The following is a 23,782-nucleotide window of genomic DNA, read 5'->3' on the forward strand; positions in this document are numbered from 1 at the left end:
TCATTTTTTGCATCTATTTTTCATTCTCTTTTGCTTCCTATTTTGTGTCATTCTTTGCTTCCATTTTTGCACCATCATTTGCATCAAGTTTACACTGTATTTTGAATCCAATTTAACGTCTTTTTATGCATCCATTTTGTGTCAGTTTTTGCATCTAGTCTTACGCCAGGTTTTGTATCTAGTCTTACACTAGTTTTTGCTTCTATTTTTGCACCAGCTTTGGTGCCTATCTTTGCACCATGTGTTGAATTTGATTTAGCACCAAATTTTGCATCCATTTTTGTGTCCATTTTTGCATCTTTTTTTGGACCATTTTTTACATCCACATTTACGTTTGATTTGTCTCCATTTTTCCCATCTCATTTTGCACCATATTTTGCGTCATTTGTTTCATCCAATTTTGCATCATTTTTAATACCATCTCTTGCATCTAATGTTACATCATTTTGAGCATCGAATTTGCATTTATATTTGCATCTTATGTTGAGTCATGTGTTGTGTCCACCTTTGCATCTTATTTTGTGTCTAATGGTACATTCAATCTAGAGCCATTTTTTACGTCTACTTTTGTATTTGTTTTTGCACCAAGTTTTGCATCCAATTTTAAGCTATTTTATGCCCCTTTTTGCACCATTTTTTTGTGTCTACTTGTGTCCAATGTTGCACCATTATTTACACCGACTTTTTCATCCAATTTTGCATTTTTTTGGTGTCTAGTTTTACATCGTCTTAACCATCCAAATTTGCATCTTTTTTTGCCTCATTTTGTGTCCACATTTGCATATAATTTTGTGTCTGAGTTCGAGCCTAAATTTGCATGTGATTAGGAATCATTTTTTACATCCAATATGGCATCCTTGGTTTCACCTTTTTTCAGCCCCATTTTGCATCTTGTTTTATGTCTTTTCTTACATATTTTTTTTTTCCTTTTTTGCACCCAAGTTTGCATCCCAAATTTACACCATTATTTGCATCATCATTTGGCATATTAATTTGTAACGTTTTTTGTTTCTTTTTAACGCTCAACTTTGCATCTTATTTTACATCTAGTTGTTGTCTTTTTTTGCATCTAATTTGGTGCCCATTTATGTGTCCTTGTTTTTGCCCAATTTGATATCCTTTTGTATGCCATGTTTTGTTCCCTTCTTTGTGTCAACTATTGCACAATTTTTCACTTCTAATTTAAAACACTTTGTATGTCAATTGTTTGCATTTGTATTAATTCCTAGTTTAACATCCAATTTTACTTTCAATTTTGCATCCATGGTTACATCCGCATTTGACTTCTTATATAGAGTATATTTTTCTTTACATATATGACCCCCTTTATAGATTCATAGTGAAATATATGATAGTTTCTAAATATCATTAAAGCAGATATCACAATTCAAAATCATTTGTAAAGAAATTTAAGAGAAATTGACAACATCCATCCAAAAAAATAACAATGTGTCATTAACAATTTTCAAAACATGTATAAAATAGCAACATAATACTAATAAAATCAGTATTATTTTTAATCAAAACAACTAAAATTCAAATATGATTAACAAATCAAAATATTTCATGAATATCGTTACGATAAATTAACAACATACATAAATCAAACTCATCGTATGATTACAAAATCAAAATGTCTCATTGATATAGGGTAAATTCACAACACCCATCTAAACATAACAATGTCATTCTACACAATAATTTCTTCATAAAAAACAATGCATGTGCATGCCTAGCTACCACCACCAAGATCATCCTCATGATCATCTTGACCATCCTCATTACTCTGATCCACATCATCACCAACACCGCAACTATCATCATCATCTCCTCCTTCACCACCATCATCCTCATCCTCATCCTCATCATCTCCTGATATATGTTGAACATAATTTGGATCATCGTCTTGGCAATCATTACCTATACCATTCTGACAAAAAAAATTCAATATTACATGTTAGTATTAATTACATAACACAACGCATGTTTTTGTTATACAATGTTAACCATAAAATGAGGTAAGATATAATATCTAATAGTACTAAAAAATAAAATGAAAATATGGTTTAAAAGTATATTGGAAATCCAACTAAGATTACATACCATAGAGTCCATCCAAACAACAAATTCAACCCATCTCTTTTGCTGCAGCACCTCCTTTTCCAAATGATTTGGAGGTCTTCAAGGTAAAAATATATATCCCATGGTTTATATTTGGCCTTAAAAAACAGTAGAAAAAAAATAATTGAGAACACAGGAGCAAGATGAAAAAGGAATTGCATGTCTAAACATTTTGAAGTCTCAAAAAGCATTCATCAACATAGAGAAGACTACAACACTACTCTTCACTTCCAAGTTTTCAACTAATGGATTTAACTGACCAGCAATGTTTTTTGCATGAACCATGCTCAAATGCTCAAGATGAGGTAATGAATGGATGTTATGCGCCTATCTGTGAATTGCAACCACAGGCATACATGTAAGTGCAAATTTGTAAATCTCATACCCAGATTTACCCATCATCAAGCACACAACTTTTGCGGGATCCATTTGACATATCTTATGTTTAAGAAGGAATAACATCCTTGAAGAGACTCATGGATTTTCTTAGGGAAGGATCTTTGCATGCAGAATCTAGATTAACTCTGAACATTTCAATCAAACTAAGGTAAATGAAAGGCAACAATCCATCGGTCAAACCTCACAGGTTAAAAGCACCCGCTGAGTTTCACACAAATGAGAAAGCCTAAGGGAAAATATTTGAGACATGCATGCTACATGATTTCATGTAGGATAAGTACCTAAGCTTAAGGCAAAAGATTTGAGACATGCAGATGTATGAAGTACAAGATTCAGATAAAGAGAAAGAAGCTCCTTCATGCCATATTCTCACTGACAGTGAATCTCAGATTAGGTACTTATCAAGCATGAAATCATGTTGCATGCCAAGCATGAAATCATGAAGCACACACCATGATAAGATTATCTGACTCCAACTACTGCATCAAGATGAAAAATTCAGCACTCTAGACAGTCACATAAGAATAAAAAAACATTCAAAAGATATGAATGCATATTAGCCACTATAGAGGACCAAAACATAAACTTACGCCATAGACAGTGTGGCTGAACCTTTCCCTGCTTTTGCTTCAACAACTTCAGTTCCTCCATCCTGTGTGTGATTTGTCAAGGCTTTAATGTCCTCCTCAAACAATACAGAGTTTGGCTTTGGTGTTGCCTAAAAAAATTTATCAAAACAAAAAAGTGTATGTTCCCTTTTTAACTGTATTGAAGGGTAGGTAATTATGATCTCATTTTATCTTTGATAAATTAATCTTCTAATATCCAAGAGTAAAGAACAAACTCAAGATGAGGATCCAACAAAGTCATATACATGTGAAAAAAGTGGAAGAATTGTAACACCCGCCTGTCCACCTACAACAGGAACATCAACTTCTGCAGACAGCATAGGATGACATCAACAACAAACATAAAACTGAGAATTGTATCTAATGTTAAAAAAAACATGATGTTGGTAAGATCCTGCAGCATATCATGTATTGGGTCCAGCCCAGATGGTTGTGTGCAAAGACTGTTATCCTTCCCACCCGGGTTCAATTCCCTCAAGTGACATCTTGAGCTGACTATATTTCTGATGGCCTTGAGCCCTATGATACCATCCTTGAAATGAGGAGAAGTGCCTGGCATGTTTGCCCAGGATGCATATTTCATGATTAAATTATAAAAAGTAAAAATATTTTACAGAATACTAAATATTTGAGAGTAGCTAAGCATAACAAGCCAGAATTTTAAATACATTCAACAGGAACTCCTGCTTTTGAAGCATAGAACGTCTTTGCGCGGACAACATCAAGAGTAGTAACACCAAAGAGTTTCTTTTCATTATAGGTCCCTGCCTTCTTAAAAACCTCAGCAGCTATTGGTACAGTAGAATTTACAGGATTGCTGATCATATTTACAATTGCCTGCCATGGATATCAAGTCCTCAGCAATGCCATAAAAACCAATTCTAGATGATTTCTTGAATCCAAATATACCATTCCTGATAGAAGGAAAACATTATCCAGTACACTCTCCCCCCTCTCCATATCTCTATCTATATAATATGTAACAATATACTATACATATTGTACACACACACCAGTACATTAACAAAACAAATAATTGTGAAACATACTTCTTTATCTATTAACTTGCCACACTAATGGTAGTACATACTGATTGTATGTAATATATAATGTTATAGAGGATACCTCGTGATCAAGTGGATTTGTGCACAGTTAAATAGAAGACCAAGGATATTTTTTATATTGATATTCATATGCCAATTTTCTCAAAAGTCCAAAAGCTAAGTTACTAACTACAAGAGGAGAAACAAGAATAACAGGGCTTTAACAGTGGCTGCAAACTTGCATTGGACTACACAGCTAATTACTCTTAAGTTCATTTCAATTAGTATTTCCTTCTTATGGGCAAAAGTTAGCTGCCATTTGTCTAAATAAAGAGTCAATAATGAGTCAATCACCTATTCGTTTGACTCAAAGAAGTATTCAAGCTTCGTTAACCTCTCCAGTAGAATTGATTATATACAAGAACAGTATGTAAATCTAGATCAACAACTTGCTTAAAGATTCTTGCAAATATGTATTTGTATATATTGCCATCTCTATAGATCTCAAACATACAAAGCCTTCGACAAAGCAACTTACAATGAACGTCATGCTTATTCCTATGAAATAGTCAATAAGAAAATCGCATGAAAACAAAAACTTCAAAGAAGATCATAAATCATGACAACTTACCCCTGGGCAGTATTTTGCAATTGCAAAGCAAAGAGATTTAACAATCCCTGCATTGATGTTGAAGAGATCATCACGGGTCATGCCAGGTTTTCGACAATGCATCTTCCATTGTTATTAGTTGTTGTAGTTAGTAACATATATACACTTACATATTTATTATGCTACGAGAAGCATTGACCATATTTCATATTGTTGTGAACCCTTATCATGCATCAAAATAACAGTGTTTCCTTCACATATTAATAACAATATGCAAAGAGCATAAAACTTAATCATGATTCTTGTAGTTCTTCACAATTTACCCTTTTCATAAAGCAGTACGTAGGCTGCACTTTCGAGAACTCTCAAGGACACTTCATTCACACGAGTCACTGACACAAAACCAGTGAAGGGCAGAGCCATCTTGATCACATCTTACATATGCAACATAATGACCAAATTCCATGGTGCCTTCATGCTCAACTACTCCAATTAGCCGGTAAATACAATTGTCTTTGTCATGACATCTGCATGAGAAGAAATGAATCACATACTGCTCTATATGTAACAAAACACTAAATACATATCGTTCTATATCAGACTATTGCTCTGCTTGTAAAATGAATAAGAGAAAAAACACCAATGAAAGTGACAATGACCAAATTTGGTCAATCGGAGTGGGAAAGAAGACATTTATAAAAAAGAGAGAAATATCCCAAAAAACAAACAAACAAACAAACTTCAAAATGAGGGATGTAACTAAATACCTTCAATTGTTTGAGGAGAAGTTTGATAAAAAGGAGATAAAAGATACAAAATTGAACTTAGGCCAAGAGTTTAAGAGGAAAAACAGAAAAAGTGGTTTCTCTTAACATTTAGGGCTTAAAAAATGTAATATGAGAAAATGCAATTCTAAATGAAAATACAAATATTACAGAGTGGAAATTTGGAGAAGCTTCTCAATCGATATCAATTGCCATCTAATTTTTTAATGGTCAAGTATGATGGCAGGATATCCATATACAGACGAGCAGAAGAGTAACTAGCAAACAAACCCATGAAGACCCACAAGAGAACCATAGCTGTCATCAGTCCACCACGATTGGATGGTGAAAGAAACCCAAGCATGGCAAATATCATTGTAACTAGTGTCATCCTAAAAAACTGTACCCCAGTTCCTGCATAGACACAAGAGTAAAACTGCATTACTTGGGGGGCTGAATACATCTCCATGGACAAGTATCCATCCAGTTTCTTGTCTCTCCAATTGATTGTAATTTGAGATATCCCGATCCAAGGTTTTCATGATAATCATTGCCACCATCCCAGAAAGGAAGAAGACAATCATTAATGAGTTGATAATAGAGAACCAGTGGATCTGATCATCTGTCATGAGAAAATATGTATCCCATCGAGAAGCCCATTTGATAGGGCTTTCCTGCAAGATTGCAATGACAATTGCTCAGACATTGGCAAATTGCAACTACCATAGAAAGGTTGAACACATAATAGAAACCACAAAATTGATGAACAAAAGAGTCATTGAATACCTTGAATGACACATCATAAGTATATATAATATCTTTACCCTCGTCAACTTTTTGCGGACTATTGGTTTGTGAAACGTAGTGTTTGGTGTTTGGATTACTGGTTTGTGAAACGTAGTGTTTGGGTTGCAGGTTGTCAAACGGGGATTATCCTCAGACCAAGGCTGCTCAAACTCATGCTTGACGCTGTTTTCCAAAAATTAAAGTAATTTATTCATAAAAGTATCAATATAAAAGGGAAAGAAAAAGGTTAAGAACCAATGCATTTCAAAATTCGATATGTTCTCATCCGCTTGGGATAGCTCAATTGGCAATGGCTGTGGAAATGAAGTCTCACTGAACCAGAAGTCTTGGGTTCAAATCTTGTGCTATCCTCCCGATCGGGGCGAGAAGTTGGACATGAGGAAGATGTAGTCCTACCAAGCTTACAAAAAAAAATTGATACGTTCTCTGCATTAAAGCTGTTTGATCACACTATGGCAACTAAATGACAACTAAAACATAGTTAAATTTGAATGATTATGGATACAAATACTTCATGCTATAATTATATACCCAATTTCAGATTACCTTCAAAACTGAAAAAGACAGCTAATTGACCCTTACATATCAAACAAATTCTAATAATCTGAATCCAGTTTCCAAAATACCTATATGGTGTGACTTCAAATCCAACAACCCGAGCAGAATCAGCCTCTGAATCTTTGTGAAACTTAACCTTGAAAGACAGATGGTTGTTTATGAAGTATCTCTCTTCTGTACTCTGCAATATTTGCACCAGATTTCACATTAGATAGACATTTAGGATCCAAAGATACAGCTTTTCGAGAGTATAACTGCATCAGCACCCCATTTTGACTTACCCCTGCATAACTAGCGTTAAACAGAAAACGGAAGCCATGTTCATATGAAGTAACTAAAGTTCCATCTGCTCTTTGTATGGCTACAGCCACAGATAGATTATCCAGAATGCTATTCCAATCAAAGTTAGATAAGTGACTTTCATAGCAGGATGTGTATCCCACTTATTAAAGTGGGATATATTCTTGTGAAAAATCTTCTGGATACAAACTGCGAAGGAGTTTAGAAACATCCCAACAATTTGGGTGGACACTACACCCATCAGCAGGGGATCAAAAGAAGCTTATGACAGATAACAATGAGCTTCCTTATGTCGTAAATAAATAGAAGTAATAGGATTTGACAATTAATAAAAATATCATAAAATGTCACAGCAGCAATGATAGGATTTAACACTTACGATATACAATGATAGGATTTAACACTTACGATATACACTTGAATATATCTTCTCAAACTAAAACGTTAATAAATGAACTTGTCAGAAAAAAGTCTTGATGAGTTCAACTGGAAGAAAAGATATAGGCAGAAAGCAAAGAGGAATTCACAACTGAAAAATGCTTACATATTAACACGATATTCATCATCTATTTTCTCCTTTAAGTTATTTGCAGACTTTGCATCCAGATTTATCCAGCATACATAATTACAGAGCTTCTCCTCTCTCATGTGGAACTGCCGCAGAAGAAACCGGTTAAATACTTGGTCAGACAAAGTTGGTCAGGCTGGTGGTATCAGCAGAATTGCTAACAAGTAGTCATAATGCCAATTCTGACAAGATATCAACAATCCATCACACAATGCTATACAGACCCTCAAGCAAGCCATACTTTCTTCTGCATACACGATTCTATACCTTCAAAAAATCGCAAAGTTCCAAAAGAAGTAAAACTTGTTATCCTTGTTCCATGACCCAAGCAATGGTATGTCCTCCTCATAGTGAACAAGAATAGGATTATTTGTATTCTATAGTAAAATCCACCTTTTGGCTTTTACCGAGGAGATAGAGCACCAAAAGCAATGATTATGCTCGTAGGAGATTGAAGACCTATACCAACCCACGTTTCAATCAGGGTATAATCTTGTCCAATCCAGGTATACGACATTTCAATCAGGGTATAGTCTTATCCAATCCAGGTATAAAAGTGATGCTGTGATAAATAATTAGCATCTCACAAGCCACTTTAGGGAGTTTATTCAACCTTAGTTTAATTTACGCTGCGAAGACTATTTTGATTTAATCTACTCATGGATAAAGAGGCAAATCTAAACGACCCCAAAAAGGTTGGATATAGAGGCAAATCCAATATGCAGAGGGTCATCAATTCAATCCTCACAAAATAACAAATTGACAATGCAATGAGACTATTCTAACTTCTAAGTAGTCATTAGGCCAAGTATGACTTAGATCCATCAGATCAAAAAGTCCTATTAAGCAGAGGCATATGATCCAGCCGTGGATTCTGCTAAAAATATAGATGCACTTTTCATCAAAAAAATATGAACTACCTCGTCCATTTGGCTGTGGTTTAGTGGCAAATTGTAGGGTGCTTGTCATGAGGATGACCCAGGTTCAAAACCTAGGAGGCATATTCCCATGATAATGCGGCTGCCCATGTCATTCCAAAATATGAAGTCGGGTTAATGTGATAAACACCAGTTCAATGATAATGCAGAGGTGCTGTTAATGATGACCCCTGTGCTATTGAGGTTTGCACAGATGAGCCCATCTGCAAGTCATGCGTGACTTTGATGAATAGATGCAATTAAGGTGTTTCACCCACGCCAGTCAAAAGGCCTTGACCAAACAAAAACAATAATAGTGAGCCCAACCTCAATTTCAACCTTCTCCTATCAATAGCAAATACTACTACTGCTAATAATAATAATAAGCACAGCCCAAATTTCAATCTAGCCATAAATGTCAAGCAGATTGTAGTCAAGTAGTTAAATCATAGCACTTTCAGTGCCCTCTTAGAAGTATGTTGCGACATTATCTCACCATCGGAGTTAACTACCATATTGAGATTCAACAGACAAGATCAGGAGCAAATCCTGCATGAAATTGGTGGAATAGAGATTCTATGTTTGTAGCATCTACAATGAGGGCAAAACCCACTATGTTAACAGAAAGACATTTGCCAACAAGAAAACAATAAAAAATAATAATAATGTAGCCCTCAATATCTGCCTCTTTTGAAATGGCCCAAAGAATGTCAGGTATAGTCAAATCCAATATTCACGGTGTACATTACAATCGTTTTAGAATGACAATGCGATGGGCGTTGCTTCAATGGATTGTTGGGCCAAATGTCACCTAGATCCATAAAATTAAAAACCCTAATCGAGTAGGTGCACATGATGCAGCCATGGATTTCCACGAAATAAATATCTAGGTGCTTTTTTTCATCAATCAAAATATGCACAAACACATTTACAAATTGACCATGAAAGTGAATTGATTTGACCATTAACGTGAATTGGGTTGTGTTTAAGAAATTAAATCATTGCGCTTTCAGGGCTCAAACCCACGTTCAAAAGCCCCGGAAGGCATATTTCCTGCAAAAATGTGGCCAAAAGAATAAATTCCACATTCGAAGAATCCCAGAGACCTTGACAGGTTATAGCAGTGGAGTCTAAGCCTGGTATAAGGCCTGGTTCCTTTAAAAAAATAGGCGCTTACCAAAATAAATAAATTATCTGACCATGGACAATATCAGAAACGTAAAATCAAAGAACTAATAACAGGTAAAACACTAACGAAAAGTAGATCCTACCAAGTGGGTCGTCGTACGATCGATCCCAATGGAGATCCCTTGAAACTAAAATCAAAACATCTCTATCGTTCGCAGAGAGAACAGATCCAGCATACAGAGAACGAAAAAAACGTGGTAGGAAAAGAGGAACCCACCTCAGCACGGCTGTTGATGTGGCCGACATCTGCAGCCACACCTGGAGTGCCAGCGATATCATAGAGCGCCAACTTTGACACCAGAGGATTGAGTTTCATCAGAAGAGCCAATGGCTGCCCGATACCCCCAGCAGCTCCCAACACAACAACCTTGCGTGGCGGACTTCCACCACTCGAATAAAACCTTCTCGGCATAACATTAGTTTTGAAAGAAGAAGATGATGCATTCTTCAGTGCAGATCCCACCAATCGTCGCATTGCAGAACTCATTTTTGCCGCTGGTAACACTGAAAGAATGCAAGCTGAAGGCAGATGAAGAAGAAGGGGGAGATTCCAGAGCTTAAAGGCCGAATCAATGGATATGTGTGGATACGACTTTGTTAAAAGGGATTTTAAAGCCTCACGGTACTATGCAGGGCTTTGGTTTAATCTATTTTATTGCGAAATTCTTAGTTATTGACAATCAGACAGCTCGTGATAGAAATCCCTCTTTTGGGGGGACGGGAATGGAACATCATGTGATCGAAATTTTCAGTTGGTCAAATGTTAATTAAGTTATTATAAAATAGAGATATTTTTTATTTTATTTTTTTAAATAAATTTAATAATATTAGGAGATTTTTATCAAACTCTGGTTAGGGGTCAGACTAGTTTACAATGTATTTAAACATTGCAAATCTCGGTGTGTTTAAAAGGAAAGTGTTTTTTTTTTTCAGGGGTGTTAGTTATTTATGGAATATGTCATATTGTGGATATTTTGATTGATATTGGACCATTTTAGTTGTTTGTTATGTATGTCGAATAGTCCAATCCCAAGGAATCCTCGAAAGTGGTGAATCCTTGCAGAGAATCTTTAAAAGTGGTGAATATGATGTTAGGGTGTTTTTTAAAAGGGAGTGATAATTGAGATAGCTATATATTTTAAAAGAATATGTTTTTAGGGGTTATAAGAGTGCGAAGGACCATTTTCCATTCTAGGGAAAGGGAAAGGTTTATATTTAGGGATTAGGATAGTTTTTAATTTTTATTTCAAGGTAATAAGATCATTGAGGAAAGATATTATAAAAATATAATTGTTGATGGAGATTTATAATGATAATTAAATTTTTTTATAAAGGTATAAGGTAGGGTTAAAGAATGTTGTTATAAATAGTTTACAGGATAAATAAAGAGATAGAATTGTTTGAAAGAATGGAGTTATTTCATGCGCTTAGCGCAGTAAATAACAAGGTAGTTGGGTTAATGTAGCAAGTAAGTTAGATAAACGAGTATTTTAAAATAAAATCCGGTAAGTAAGGGTATTAATCCCATAAGAGTTCAGCCTTGAGCTAATAATGACATATTTTTGTAAGATTAGAGGATTTAGATTATATTACTGCGAGAAAAAACGTGATTATAACATAGATGGATTGGTTTGGTCTATCGTTAGGGAGGTCAAAGCAATAGCACATAAACAAAATTTTCATATTGCTCGCATTCTTTCTGACCTGAGAGTCTGGGAATTTAAACCAAAAACAAGGATATACATAGACAAAATTACATAAACTAAGAGACCAAAATACATTCTGAAACAAGTAGAAGAATAGAGACGGTATAGAGAGAGTTATCATTTTTCCTAGAGTTGCACTTGAGTTGTCATTCTACAGGGTGTTAAGTATGAGCTCGAGGGTGAGAGTCATCTCCTGTGGTTGATGGAGGCTGGGTAGTAGATAGAATTTGGTTGAGGTTGTCATCCATGTCATTCAGCATGTTCTCCATGTTGTTCATTCTGTCCAGGAGTTCTAACATCAAATAAGGAGCTCTTGTTAGGTGTCAACCCTTTCAGTAAGTACCCGGCCCATGAGTGTCTCAGTATGCCATTACAGGTTAATATTCTTAAGCAGAGACCCTCGCCCTGGTGGAGTTTCTGTTATCATGAATATAATCTTGTGTTTCTCGCTCCACGTGATGATTTGGCACGTATCTTCTAGCCTAGCGAACTTGCCCTTTGATGTAAGTGATAGTTCCCTACATGACCTCAAGAACGAGACGTTGATAATGGTCCACGATGGCTCCGGTGGAATCCTGAGCGTGGGAGGCATGCAGGGAGGGAGGAGTAGGAGAGGGGAGTTGACTCGATCTGCCCCTATGTTCTGCCTCTGTGGAGATGGTGGTGCAACATCGAACCATGACTGAGTGAGAGGTAGGGGCGGCAGAAAGTCGATTGAAAGGAGGAACAAGTCGATGGTGGGTAAAAATAAACTAGATAGAGGTTAACCTTTCTAACTGAAAGTGGGGGGGGGGGGTTAAAATTGTGAGGAGGCTCAGGTGAGGAAACCTGCAACAAAAATAAAGCCAAGCATGGGGACAGAGAGACAAGATCTGAAATTCCAAATCGGAGCAAGAAGAGAGGTTGTGGAAAAGAACCAATCTTGAAGTGAGTTGCAAGGGGAGTAAAGGAGAAGACCAAACTTGATTGATAGAGATCCTTGTAAAGGAGAGGCATGGATGATAACCGAAAGTGGAGATCCTAAGAGGTTGATTGCAAGTGCAAACGTCGGGGATTACATGGCGCTTGCAAGCTAGAGTCATTGATAGAGTGTTGCAGGACCCCATGACCATATGCCCTATTTTAAAGGCTTCGAGAATTGGCTGTATTTTTCTCTTAATGATCCAACATGATATGCTTTGCTTCTTTAAATGACAGTGGTGTACTCACCTACACAAAACCATGAATGTGTGCTCGATTCGAAGAGTGTGAGATCTACGAAATGATAGTAGCCCACCTCCTTTCGTACAAATGCCTCTAATACCATAAATATCATCCTCTACTGAGAATTGTGATGGTGGTGGCGGATATGCCATGCAGGTCGCTAGGTGTGGGCATCTTGCCTCCCTCTCATATGATTACTACAGATCATGGTCAATCAGGAAAATTAATGTTGTGCACCCACCTTAGGGAACTTTGTCTTGTTCAACAATGTCCTGACATTCATGCTTCCATTGAGCAACAAAAATTTGTTCCCATAGAGATTCCATGACCTCTAAAGTGAAGTTGAGCCCTTCATTGGCAAGCATGTTTACCAACTTGTTGCCCTTTCTTAGTATGTGTTGGAAAGCGAGTGCATTGAAGTTTAGGAGTTGTTTTGTGATATTCTCTAGACTAGCCAAAAGTCTCCAACTCCTTTAGCTCGAGTAGCCCCGCCTACCACCATCTATTTGATCTCTGCAAAGAAATGTAGTAAGATCATTTCACAGACTAGGAAATTTGTTTTCCTTATGATTCACCCTCAGGACAAGAAGAAGATTGTGGCCACAAATTCCAAACATGGCTCCTTCGCACAGTAGTAGCAGATGGACAAGGTCATGGAGGAGTACAAGGACATTTTCACCTCACCTGCGGGGGTACCTCTCCATTGTCAAGTCAAGCACTCCATCGATCTGACCCCAAGCACGTCATTCCCAATGGATCAATATATCGACGTTGTGTTCTGGAGAAGAATGAGATCAAGAGGCAAATTCAGGAGTTGTTGCAGAAAGGGCACATTAGGAAAAGCTCATCACCCTGTGGGAGTCTGATTGTATTGGTACATAAGAAGGATGGGACCTGGAGACTCTATATTGACTATCGGGTGCCAAACAAAATCATTGTCTATAATAGGTACCCAATCCCATGGATTGATGACCTTCTAGACCAGCTCAAGGGGGCCAAATATTCCAGCAATATTAACTTGAAGTTTGGTTAATTCTGATGTGTGGAAGACTGCCTTCAAATCCAAGGAGGGACTTTTCGAATGGTTGGTCATGCCTTTCAAGTTGACGAATGTTACTGCAACCTTCATGAAGTTGATGGATGACATCTTGTGACCCTTCACCAATGCATTTGAGGTGGTGTATTTAGATGACATCTTAATCTTCAACCAAAGTTGGGAATGAATAAGAGGTTAGTCATGATGATAATACATGGAATGAATACTTTGATACAATTGTTATACTTTGTGGGTGTTATAAATAAGTTCAGTTATAAATTAATGGACGATATAAGTACATCATATAGTCTAATCTCTAACCTTGGAAAAAATAATGCATGTATCAATTATTTTAGGTTGGCAATGGAATCAGAACAAATGAGGAGTTTAATCATTTTGATAGACCAATACAAATACCTGCATATGGACGTGGCCTACGCCGTACAATTAAATCACGCAAAAAGAAATGGGTGGACGAGGATATGACAATGGAGTTTGTAAATGAAATAGAAAATCAACACAATGAACAAGAGGTTGGTCATGATGATACTACATGCATAGATGAATAATTTGAGACAATTGTTGTTTTTGGATGTTCCTAAGGTAGAAAATCTAAGAATATGAAATTAATGTGGCTTGTTTTTAAAATAATGTGTTCAAAAATAATATTTTTAATTTATTGTATACATGTATAATGTTGTTTTGTTGAGTAATTTATTGCGTATATCTTTGAAATGGATCCATGTTCTATACAGTAATTGCTATCTAACATTAAATAATGGTTGCATTTAATTATAGGTAAACGATGTTGATGATACACCTATTAATGATCAAGATCCAACTAGACCATTAAGAATTCAACGAGATGATCCAATTCATCCTTTAAACCATACTAGGAGAAGAAGAGAAGCATTGAAGAGAGCACTACCACGTGAAAAATTTGAGGAATTGATGAAATTAGCATACATTGATGACATGCCATCCACTACTCAGAGTAGAGATGTCGATGGAAATGTAATGCATGAAGAATGATAGTAATACGTATCCAGAAGATGGTATTGAAACTAGTAATTGTTCACGAATCCATAAGATTGTAAGGTCATTCTCATTATCATAATCATTGTCATCATCATCACCATCATCCTTGTCATTGTTATTTCCATCATTACATTATCATCATAATCACCATTCATGCCATCATCATCATCATTATGGACATTGTTTGCAATTGTTCATAATTGTAGATGTTGTAAGAAATATCATCAACCCAAAAAATGTGATCAGTGCTAGAAAAGGGTTGTTTAGGACACATTGATATACGTAAGAGAAATAACAACTCTATTTTTGACAGATGATCGATGATGATCATCATCACCACCATTATCATCGTCATTGTCATTTTTATCATCCCCATCATCATCATTAATGTAATTTCTATCGACATTGTCGTAATCATGCATCATCATCATTCATGCCATTATTGTTTTTGATGATGACCTAGATGAAAATGATGATCATGAAACCAAAGATAATGCTTATGATTATGACAATGAAAACATCTAAAATTGGGAAGATTCGCCAACGTCATTAGCATCGTCATCATCATAATCATTGCCATCATCATCATTGTCATTGTAACCACTATCGTCTTTATCATCATAATCACAATTCATGTCATCGCCATCATCTTCATTTTCATCATTGTCAATATTATTGACATTGTCATCAATTGTTCATAATTGTCAATGCCATAAGGAATATCATCAATGCAGAAAATATGATGAGTGTTGGAAAAGGGATGCAAAAGCGAACATAGAAATGGGGGCAACAATAGAAGTAAAATTGGATGAAAAGTGGATACAACATAAGTAGATGCACAACAACATGAAAAACCTGACACAAAAGTGGATGCAAAAGTAGATGCAGTTGTCAATGCAAACTTGGATGCAACCATGAAGGCAAAAGTGGAAGTAAACATGGGTCCAATGGTAGGTGTAAAACTTGGCACAAATTGTGGTGAAACAAATGTGGATGCAACAACGGAAACAAAAGTATATGCAAAAATGGATGAAACAAAAGTGGATGCAAACGTGGAAGCAAATGTGGTTGCAATGGTAGGCGTAAGATATGGTGCAACAAAAGTGGATGTAACAATAGACAAAAAATATGCAAAATAAGATGCAAAAATGGATGTAAAAGTGGAAGCAAACATTGATGCAACAGGCAAAACAAAATTGGATGCAAAAAATGGATATAATGTAAGTAGATGCAAAAGTAGATACAAAGCGAGATGCAAAACCCAATGCATAAACCTGACATAAAAGTGGATGCAAAAATAGATGCAATATTTGATGCAAAAGAGGATGTGAACATGGATGCAAAATTGGAAGCAAACGTGGATACAACAATGAGTGCAAAACATGGTGCAAATTGTGGCATAACAAAAGTGGATGTAATGATAGATGCAAAAAAAGAATCAAAGTATGATGCAAATGAAGATGTAAAAAGGGATGCAAAAAGTGAAATTTAAAATGGGTGCAACAGTGGATGCAAAATTGTGTGCAAAAGTGGATGCAATAGAAGTCGATGCAAAACGAGACACAAAACCCGATGCAAATCCCGGTCCAAAATTGGATACAAAAAGGGATGCAAAAATAGATGTAGTAGTTGATGAAAACCTAGACGCAAATGAGGATGCAAACGTGGATGCAAAATTATAATCAAAAGTGGGTGCAAAAGGAGGTGCCAAACTAGGCGCTAATTATGGCACAAAAATATTAGATGCAATAGTGGGTACAATAATAGATGCAAAAGAGGATGTAAATATGGATGCCAAACAAGAGGGAAAAGTGGATGCAACAAAAGTAGATGCAAAATTTTATGCAAAACAAGACACAAAACTCGATGTAAAACTTGGCGCAAAAGGGATGCACAAATGGATGAAAAAATGGATGCAAAAAATGATTTAAAAAAGGATGCAAAAGTTGATGCAAGTGTAGGTGAAAAAAGTGGATGCAAATGAGGATGCAAAAGTATGTCAAACAAAATTAGGTGCCAAACTTGATGCAAAACCTGGAACAAAACTTGGTGTAAAGGATGACACAAAACTTGGCATAAAATTTGGTGCAAAACGTGGTGCAAAACCTATTGCAATACCTGGTGCTAAACTTGGTGTAAGATTTGGTGCAAAAATTGATGCAAATTTTGTGTCAAGTTTTGCACCATATTTGATAAATGGATGCAAATAGCACCAAAAATGGGCTCTAGATGCAAAAAAAGAAGTAAAAAGGGACGCTAATCGCTGGTTTTGTTGTAGTGTTAGACAACTAATTGATGTAATTTTTTCTGAATATAAGATAATGTTTCTCACGCGTAAGAGTGAAATTGAAGAATGTAAGACCATCATACAATGTTTCACTGGAACACTTCTCAGATGGTGGGAAAATGAATCATCCCCGGCTTTAATAGCAAAGATGGAAGAAGAATGTCTTAAGCATGCAGAAGGAAATATCTTTCATAATTCAGATGGATCAGTTCAAAGTAATATGATCGGAGCTTTGACTTTGATGATCTTAGAGCACTAGTGTGGATGTGAAGAAGAGTTGGCCGACAAAAATGAGGATATATTAATGAACCTAAAATGCAGCAAAATGTCACAATTTGAAGACTTTCATAGAGATTGGGTACAAAGAATATATGAAGTGAAAGATTCTAAAAATTTATTATGGAAACAAGTATACCTTGTAGCCCTGCCATCTAGATTTGTTGATTGTATTAAACTGCAAGAAGTATTTCAATTACCTTTTGAATCGTATACCTGGGGAGAAATTTATTCTCTCATTACAAAAACATTGGTCAGTTTGTACACTAGTTCTAAGGTAAACAGATCCTTAGAAAAGTTGTCAAGGCTTCCAAATAGTAAATCTATCTGCAGTAAATATGGTCTAACCATTGATGATCCTTTGGTTAAAAAGAGGAAAGCCAAAAAGAGAGCCAAAAAGGAATATATGCAGACTACCAAATTCTATAGCAATAAAGGTCGATTCTCAAGAAGAAAAGTCCCTACAAGGACCAGAAAGGGACATTACAGGTATGTGCCTAGGACTCATTATTGTAAGCCTTCGAATATACACCTGCATACATCCAAACAAGAAAAATGGAATAAGCTGACCTGTTGACTTTGTGGCAATATGGGGCATACATCCAATAGATGTCCAGTGGGTGAAAAATCAAAGGAAAACAGAGGTAAGAAAAATCAGCCTCTGAACAGACATGATAAAGCTGTCAAAATAGAGACCCAAACACAATGCAGAAAGTGTGGGTACAAAAATCATGAGACAAATCACTGCGCAAATATTTCAATCACAAAACATTTATAGCAACAAGAACTAGAAGAGTCATCTGCTGACTCCTTCAGCTCTTCAGCAGAATCATCTGTTGAAGATTTACATGCACATATGCAAGCTTGTGCATGCTCAGACTTAGAAAACTGTGAATGCCCACATTATTCTGATTCTGATTCTGATTTATACAGTGAATCCTCTATTGAAGAAATGCATTTAGTACCACAGAAGGAAAAGCTGTTGATGGCTCATACTGAAGAAGAAGAATTCAAGATTCTTTCTCAAATATGAGCCATGGAAGAAGGTGATATGAAGGAAAGACTTACTGCAGCTTTCATGGATCAACTACATGTATCAAGTTCTTCTAAAAAAATTGTCAAAAAGCCATTATTTGTTGATCCTTCATTTGAGCAGAATACCAAATCATTCCAGAAACATCAACCACATGACAAGGTTCGCTCACTCACCTTGGTGGTGGTAAGCAGAGAAATACATCATCTTAAATCTGAAATTTCTGGTTTAAAATCTAGAATTGCATAATTAGAAAAAGGAAAGCAACCTGAAAGTGTCCAAGATTGGAACACTACAACCTCCTACCAAAATCCAAATATAGAAATCATTGAAGGACAAAAAGATCCTATTTTAGGATTCAGAGAGATGAGAATCATGGCAATTGAATATCAGCAGCACCATGTAAAGGTAAATCTTTGTATACAAGGAGAAATGTTTTCACTAACTACACTATTGGATTCTGGTGCAGATGTAAATATCTTAAATTCAAAAGTTATCCTAGCAAAATATTGGATTTCTGCAGAAAGGAAAGTTGTTGGTCTAGGAAATAAAACACTCAGGTATGAAGTACCAAAAGCTTCTATATGTTTTGACCAACATTGTATAAAGCTTAAGTTTGCAGTCTCAGATATACCCATTGATTGCATTTTGGGTAATATCTTCCTAACCGCAGTTGAAGCCCATGGTTCAATACGAATGATGAATAATAAAGCTAGCTACTTCATCACAGTCCCAACCTCAGATGGTAAGTCAAAAAGGATTGAAATTCCTTACATCACAAGTCCAAGGATTTCAACCATGCTCCAGACAATCAAAGACTTAGATAGAGACAAAGAAAAATTAACAAATCTAAAAGATCTGAAGTCCTCGATATAAATTGAAGAACAATTGAAAAATCCTATAAACAAAAGGAAAATTGCTGAGCTCAAAAGGATAATAGAGGAGGAATGTTGTTCAGAAGAACCCAATGCCTTTTGGCATTGGAAGCAGCACACAGTCGATTTACCATACAAGACAGAGTATACTGGGAAGCCATGCAAGAGCAGAGGAATCCCGATGAATAAATAATATAGGGAACTGTGTGAAAAGGAGATAAAACAACTCTTGAACAGAAAACTCATTAGAGAATCCGACAGTCCTTGGAACTGTTATGGGTTCTATGTAAACAAAAGGTCAGAACACGTTAGAGGTATCCCAAGGCTTGTAATTAGTTACAAACCTTTGAACTCTGTTCTTGCAGATAACACATATCCTATCCCCCACAAAGGAGATTTAATAGGAAGGATAGCAGGAGCAAAAATATTTTCAAAATTTGACTTAAAGTTAGGATTTTGGCAAGTCGCCATTTCTAAAGAAGATAAGTTCAAAACAGCCTTCAGCATGCCTGCAGGACATTATGAATGGAATGTAATGCCTTTTGGATTGAAGCATGCTCCCTCTAAGTTCCAAAAGGTAATGGATTCCATCTTCAAACCTTACTTTGATTGGCTCCTAGTCTATATTGATGACATCCTAATTTTTTCAAAGAATATTCAAGATCACTTCAAGCATGTGCATACCTTTGTACAGTTGGTAAAAATAAATGGTTTGGTTTTAAGCAAGAAGAAAATAGAGGTTTTCCAAACCTCTGTGAAGTTTCTTGGCCACGCCATATTCAATGGCCAAATATCTTTGCAAAAACATGCATTAGAATTCTCTGAAAAATTTCCTGACATTATTACTGATAAGATCCAGCTTCAGAGATTTCTAGGATGTCTAAATTATGTGAGTAACTTTTATCAAGATTGTGCAAAGGATAGAAGTTTGTTAAATCAAAGGCTCAAGAAGAATCCACCTCAATGGACCGAGTCTCATACTAAAGTTGTCCAACAAATCAAAGGTAAAGTCAAAACACTGCGTATCCTTTACGTAGCTACTGATAATGCTTTCAAGATTGTAGAATCAGATGCAAGCAATATTGGATGGGGAGGTATCCTCAAACAGAAAAAAGAAGGTAAAGAACAAATTGTACAGTTTGCTTCAGGAACCTGGAATCTAGAGAAGCAAAATTACTCTATTATAGAGAAAGAAGTTAAAGCCGCTTGGAATTGTATAAATAAATTTGAAGTAAATCTTGTAAATAAAAAATTCTTACTAAGGACTGATGCCTTGGCTATGAAGAAAGTCTTAACCAAAGATATTAAAAATCTGGGAGAAGCTAAGTTTGGTCGGTGGCAGGCCTTGTTCGCCAACTTTGATTTTGAAGTGGAGCATATTAAAGGGAAAGAAAATCATCTGCCCGATTTTCTCAATAGAGAATTTATTCAACCACCTGAACATGTGATGGTAATAGTAATAGAATGGGATCAAAACCAAAAAAAATAAGTACTAAGAACACTTCCAAATAATCTTAGTTGGTCAGAATACAAATAAAGTTGGAAGCCCAACTAGCAATTAAGAAATACGAAAGTATTAGATGCCAATCTTCAAGCACACATTGATATATTACATCTAGTACCTGAAAGAAAAGTGTATCCAAAAGGGAGTAGATGGATGCATGATATGGTTTATTCTAGAAGTATGGATGCTGCAAGACACGCACAAGATGATCTTCTTCATGACTTCCATGATCTAACCATGATATGGTCACATGGGGGAAGTAGAAGTGGGGTCAATGAAAGATATTTTTCAATAAATCGAATGAGGAATACTTCTTGGCCTTTTACAACACATAATGCAACACTATGGCTTAGAAAGTACCCCAACCTCATCTTTCCAGACACAGTCTATGATTTCGGCATCTACAAAAGATTATGGTGGGACATATTGAATAAACATAGCAAAGAGGAAACCCATTACACCAAAATAAAGTTTGGGACCACAGGAATCATGCAGCAAAACCAACAGAGTGATTGGATGCGAGATTGGTGGAATGATTATGGTATGAATAGAACAGATATAGATCCTATTTACTACGAATCATATGTGAGAATGGGTTGCGATATATGTTTTGAGCACAATATTCCTGAATGCTTCCATTCTCCTTATGAAACCGTCAAAGACATGTTCTCTCTCCCAGATCGATATCCTCTCCGAGATAATGAGGTATTGAAAGAATACATGAATAGACATCACCAATGGCTTATTCTCACAGAAATTAAGCATCAAATTATATTAAATAAGCCCATGATTGTAAGAAGGATTTTTACCAAAGCTTGGGATGAGAATCTGTATAAAAAATTCGGTTTCTCGAAATTACAGCCTTTTAAAATTTTGGTTCTCGTGGAATTTTCCATAAAAGTCTCCACAATGTAAATTTGTCGTCCAGTCATAAGGACAAGTTGTGACTAGATTTTCCCGTGGGCTTTTCCTGTTAAAAAATCTTCCACTTTGTAAGGTTTTATTCTCCGTAGATTTGTGATAGTCTTCAATAATTAGACACAGAGCACTTCTCCGTCTTTTGGTGCGCTTTGAGCCACATCTCATTATCTGATAGATTCTTTTAGTACCAAGTTTGTTGACTCGATGGTCGGATGTTTGTCCCCTCCCTTTGCTATATAAGAAAGTGAGTAAGGCTCATTCGAGGCATTCGGAGTTTGAAGTGTTTTTAGAATTGAGAGATTTTCCTGCTCTGCAACTGCAGACTGCAGTCTGATTTTCTTGCATCACGAAGAGATCTCAAAGTCTTAGGTGATCTGAGAAGCCTGTGCATCTGTGTATTCGGCACAGGTGAGAACCTAAGGTGGCCAGATCTTTAGAAAGTCTGTCTATGAAAGTGTTGGTTTTCAAAGACTAAGTATGTGATTTCGCCAGGTAGCCTCCAGTAAGCTATCTCTTAGTTGAGTAGCAAAAGTCTGGTAAATGCTAACACAATCTATCTCAGGAATGGACAACTTGTAATCATTTGTAATCCATTTGTTAAATTAATATAAGAGAGTGTTATTCTGCATTTGAGTACTTGTGCATTATAAATGAGATTCTGAGGTAGTATCTGCTAAAGTTATTCTGTATTGAGGTTCGCCAATGCACAGAAGGAACACCAGACAGTGTAAGGCAAGGGTGCCATTGAAGAGGTCGACAGAGCGAGAAATGTGCTAGTAGGTTCGTGTATGGGTTCATGTAAATCAGAATAAGTGGCAAGAGCAGAGAAGAGACTCAGCAAGGCCTAGCAATTGTGTTATTGTTGCAAGCTTCGTTGAATCCCCTGCCTAGAATTGGTATCAGAGCCAGTAACATCTGGTTCAAAGGTTAGTACCTAGAAATACTCAAAATCCAAATGGAGCCTTATAGAAAGTCTATTTCTTCCCTCGAAATAGAAGAGAAAGAATCGTTTGTTCATGATAATCCCCTTAGGGATATGTTTGCATCAGCATCTAGCCATGTTTTAAATTCTGCTGAATTAGAATATGAAGAAACACAGCCTTTTGCTAGATGGTAGTTACCCAGAATAAATGAATTTGAAGTTTACTCAGACTTGTTTGCTTTTCATTTAAAAGCCGTAACTAGAATTTCTATTAAGGAATCTATAAGTTAGATTCAAGAAAATTCCGACTGTGTACAATCCATTCCTCTTTTAAATTCCAAACAACTCCAAGTCGTGGCAAAAACATTAAAAGCTCAGTATCTTCATATGGGATGCAGCCGCATTGGTATACATGCTTTAACGCATCAGGGTCTAAACACATTTGTCTTAGCCACTGTTCGAGATCTGACCCATAACAAATACACTGACTCATTGATAGGTGGGATTGTAGCTCCTCTGTCTAATGGCTCTGTTTATTTCTATTGTTATCCTAATTTCTCCGTATATGTTTTCGATGAAACAATTTAAAATATTCTTCAGTTATAAATCCAGACAACTGGATTTGATATGGCCAAAAAGAGACACAATGTTGCTATACAAACCAGAGCCTGCTTCCATCATACAAACACCCTTAATCCTGCAGTCTTACATGCCCCCAGCAAAGAGTCAAAAGCAAGTGTAGCGGTGTTAACAGATTCTCGAAATCAAAAGATTGAACACCAAACTATTAAGTGGGAAGACCTTAATTTCCCATAACACTGGGTAGTATCCAATCCAAAGCCCCCTGCCATAAAGAAAATTATTTTTGCTGACATTAGAGAAGAACCCTCTTCTGCTATTCTTTCCTTTCCTCCAAGATCAACTATTGCTAGACGAAGAATAGATCAAATGTTCAAAAGTTCACCATTGTACAGAAATCTTGAACTTGTAGATACCACTTGTTCCAATAGCTCAAACTCCTGTAAACACATCTCATTATTCGAATTGGCGCAATTAGTAAATTTTTCTTCTCTTGAA

General features: G+C 36.2%; 1 protein-coding gene, 1 long non-coding RNA gene and 1 pseudogene across 3 annotated transcripts; all 3 read right to left on the minus strand.

Annotated features, from left to right (window-relative positions):
• Positions 1 to 1,535: 1,535 nt before the first annotated feature.
• On the minus strand, positions 1,536 to 3,171 carry LOC149231825 (uncharacterized). The gene is made up of 2 exons (XR_016247482.1): positions 3,111 to 3,171; positions 1,536 to 1,920 (listed from the first exon to the last, which is right to left on the minus strand). It is a non-coding gene; the product is annotated as an uncharacterized LOC149231825 (long non-coding RNA).
• Positions 3,172 to 3,277: 106 nt separating this feature from the next.
• Positions 3,278 to 7,948, minus strand: LOC149231826 (transmembrane 9 superfamily member 7-like; annotated as a pseudogene). Its single transcript, XR_016247483.1, has 7 exons — positions 7,776 to 7,948; positions 7,213 to 7,321; positions 7,000 to 7,112; positions 6,353 to 6,535; positions 4,824 to 6,240; positions 3,818 to 3,986; positions 3,278 to 3,456 (listed from the first exon to the last, which is right to left on the minus strand). The product of XR_016247483.1 is annotated as a transmembrane 9 superfamily member 7-like (transcript).
• Positions 3,365 to 4,904, minus strand: LOC149231827 (malate dehydrogenase, mitochondrial-like). The gene is made up of 4 exons (XM_089381761.1): positions 4,824 to 4,904; positions 3,818 to 3,986; positions 3,609 to 3,701; positions 3,365 to 3,456 (listed from the first exon to the last, which is right to left on the minus strand). The coding sequence occupies exons 1-4, from the start codon at positions 4,902 to 4,904 to the stop codon at positions 3,365 to 3,367; spliced, it is 435 nt and encodes a 144-aa protein (XP_089237887.1).
• Positions 7,949 to 23,782: the final 15,834 nt, after the last annotated feature.

The sequence above is a fragment of the Pinus tabuliformis genome, chromosome J (assembly GCF_031772625.1).
Source record: "Pinus tabuliformis cultivar Carrire ecotype Pingquan chromosome J, CPIR1, whole genome shotgun sequence".
Classification (NCBI taxonomy): domain Eukaryota; kingdom Viridiplantae; phylum Streptophyta; class Pinopsida; order Pinales; family Pinaceae; genus Pinus; species Pinus tabuliformis.

Coding starts and splice junctions, on each gene's coding strand:
- LOC149231827 (XM_089381761.1), bottom strand. CDS start 4,904: ATGACCCGTGATGATCTCTTCAACATCAATGCAGGGATTGTTAAATCT. Junction 3,702..3,817: donor AGCAGGAGTTCCTGTTGAAT/GTATTTAAAATT, acceptor CAAACATGCCAG/GCACTTCTCCTCATTTCAAG. Junction 3,457..3,608: donor CTTGAGGGAATTGAACCCGG/GTGGGAAGGATA, acceptor TGCTGTCTGCAG/AAGTTGATGTTCCTGTTGTA.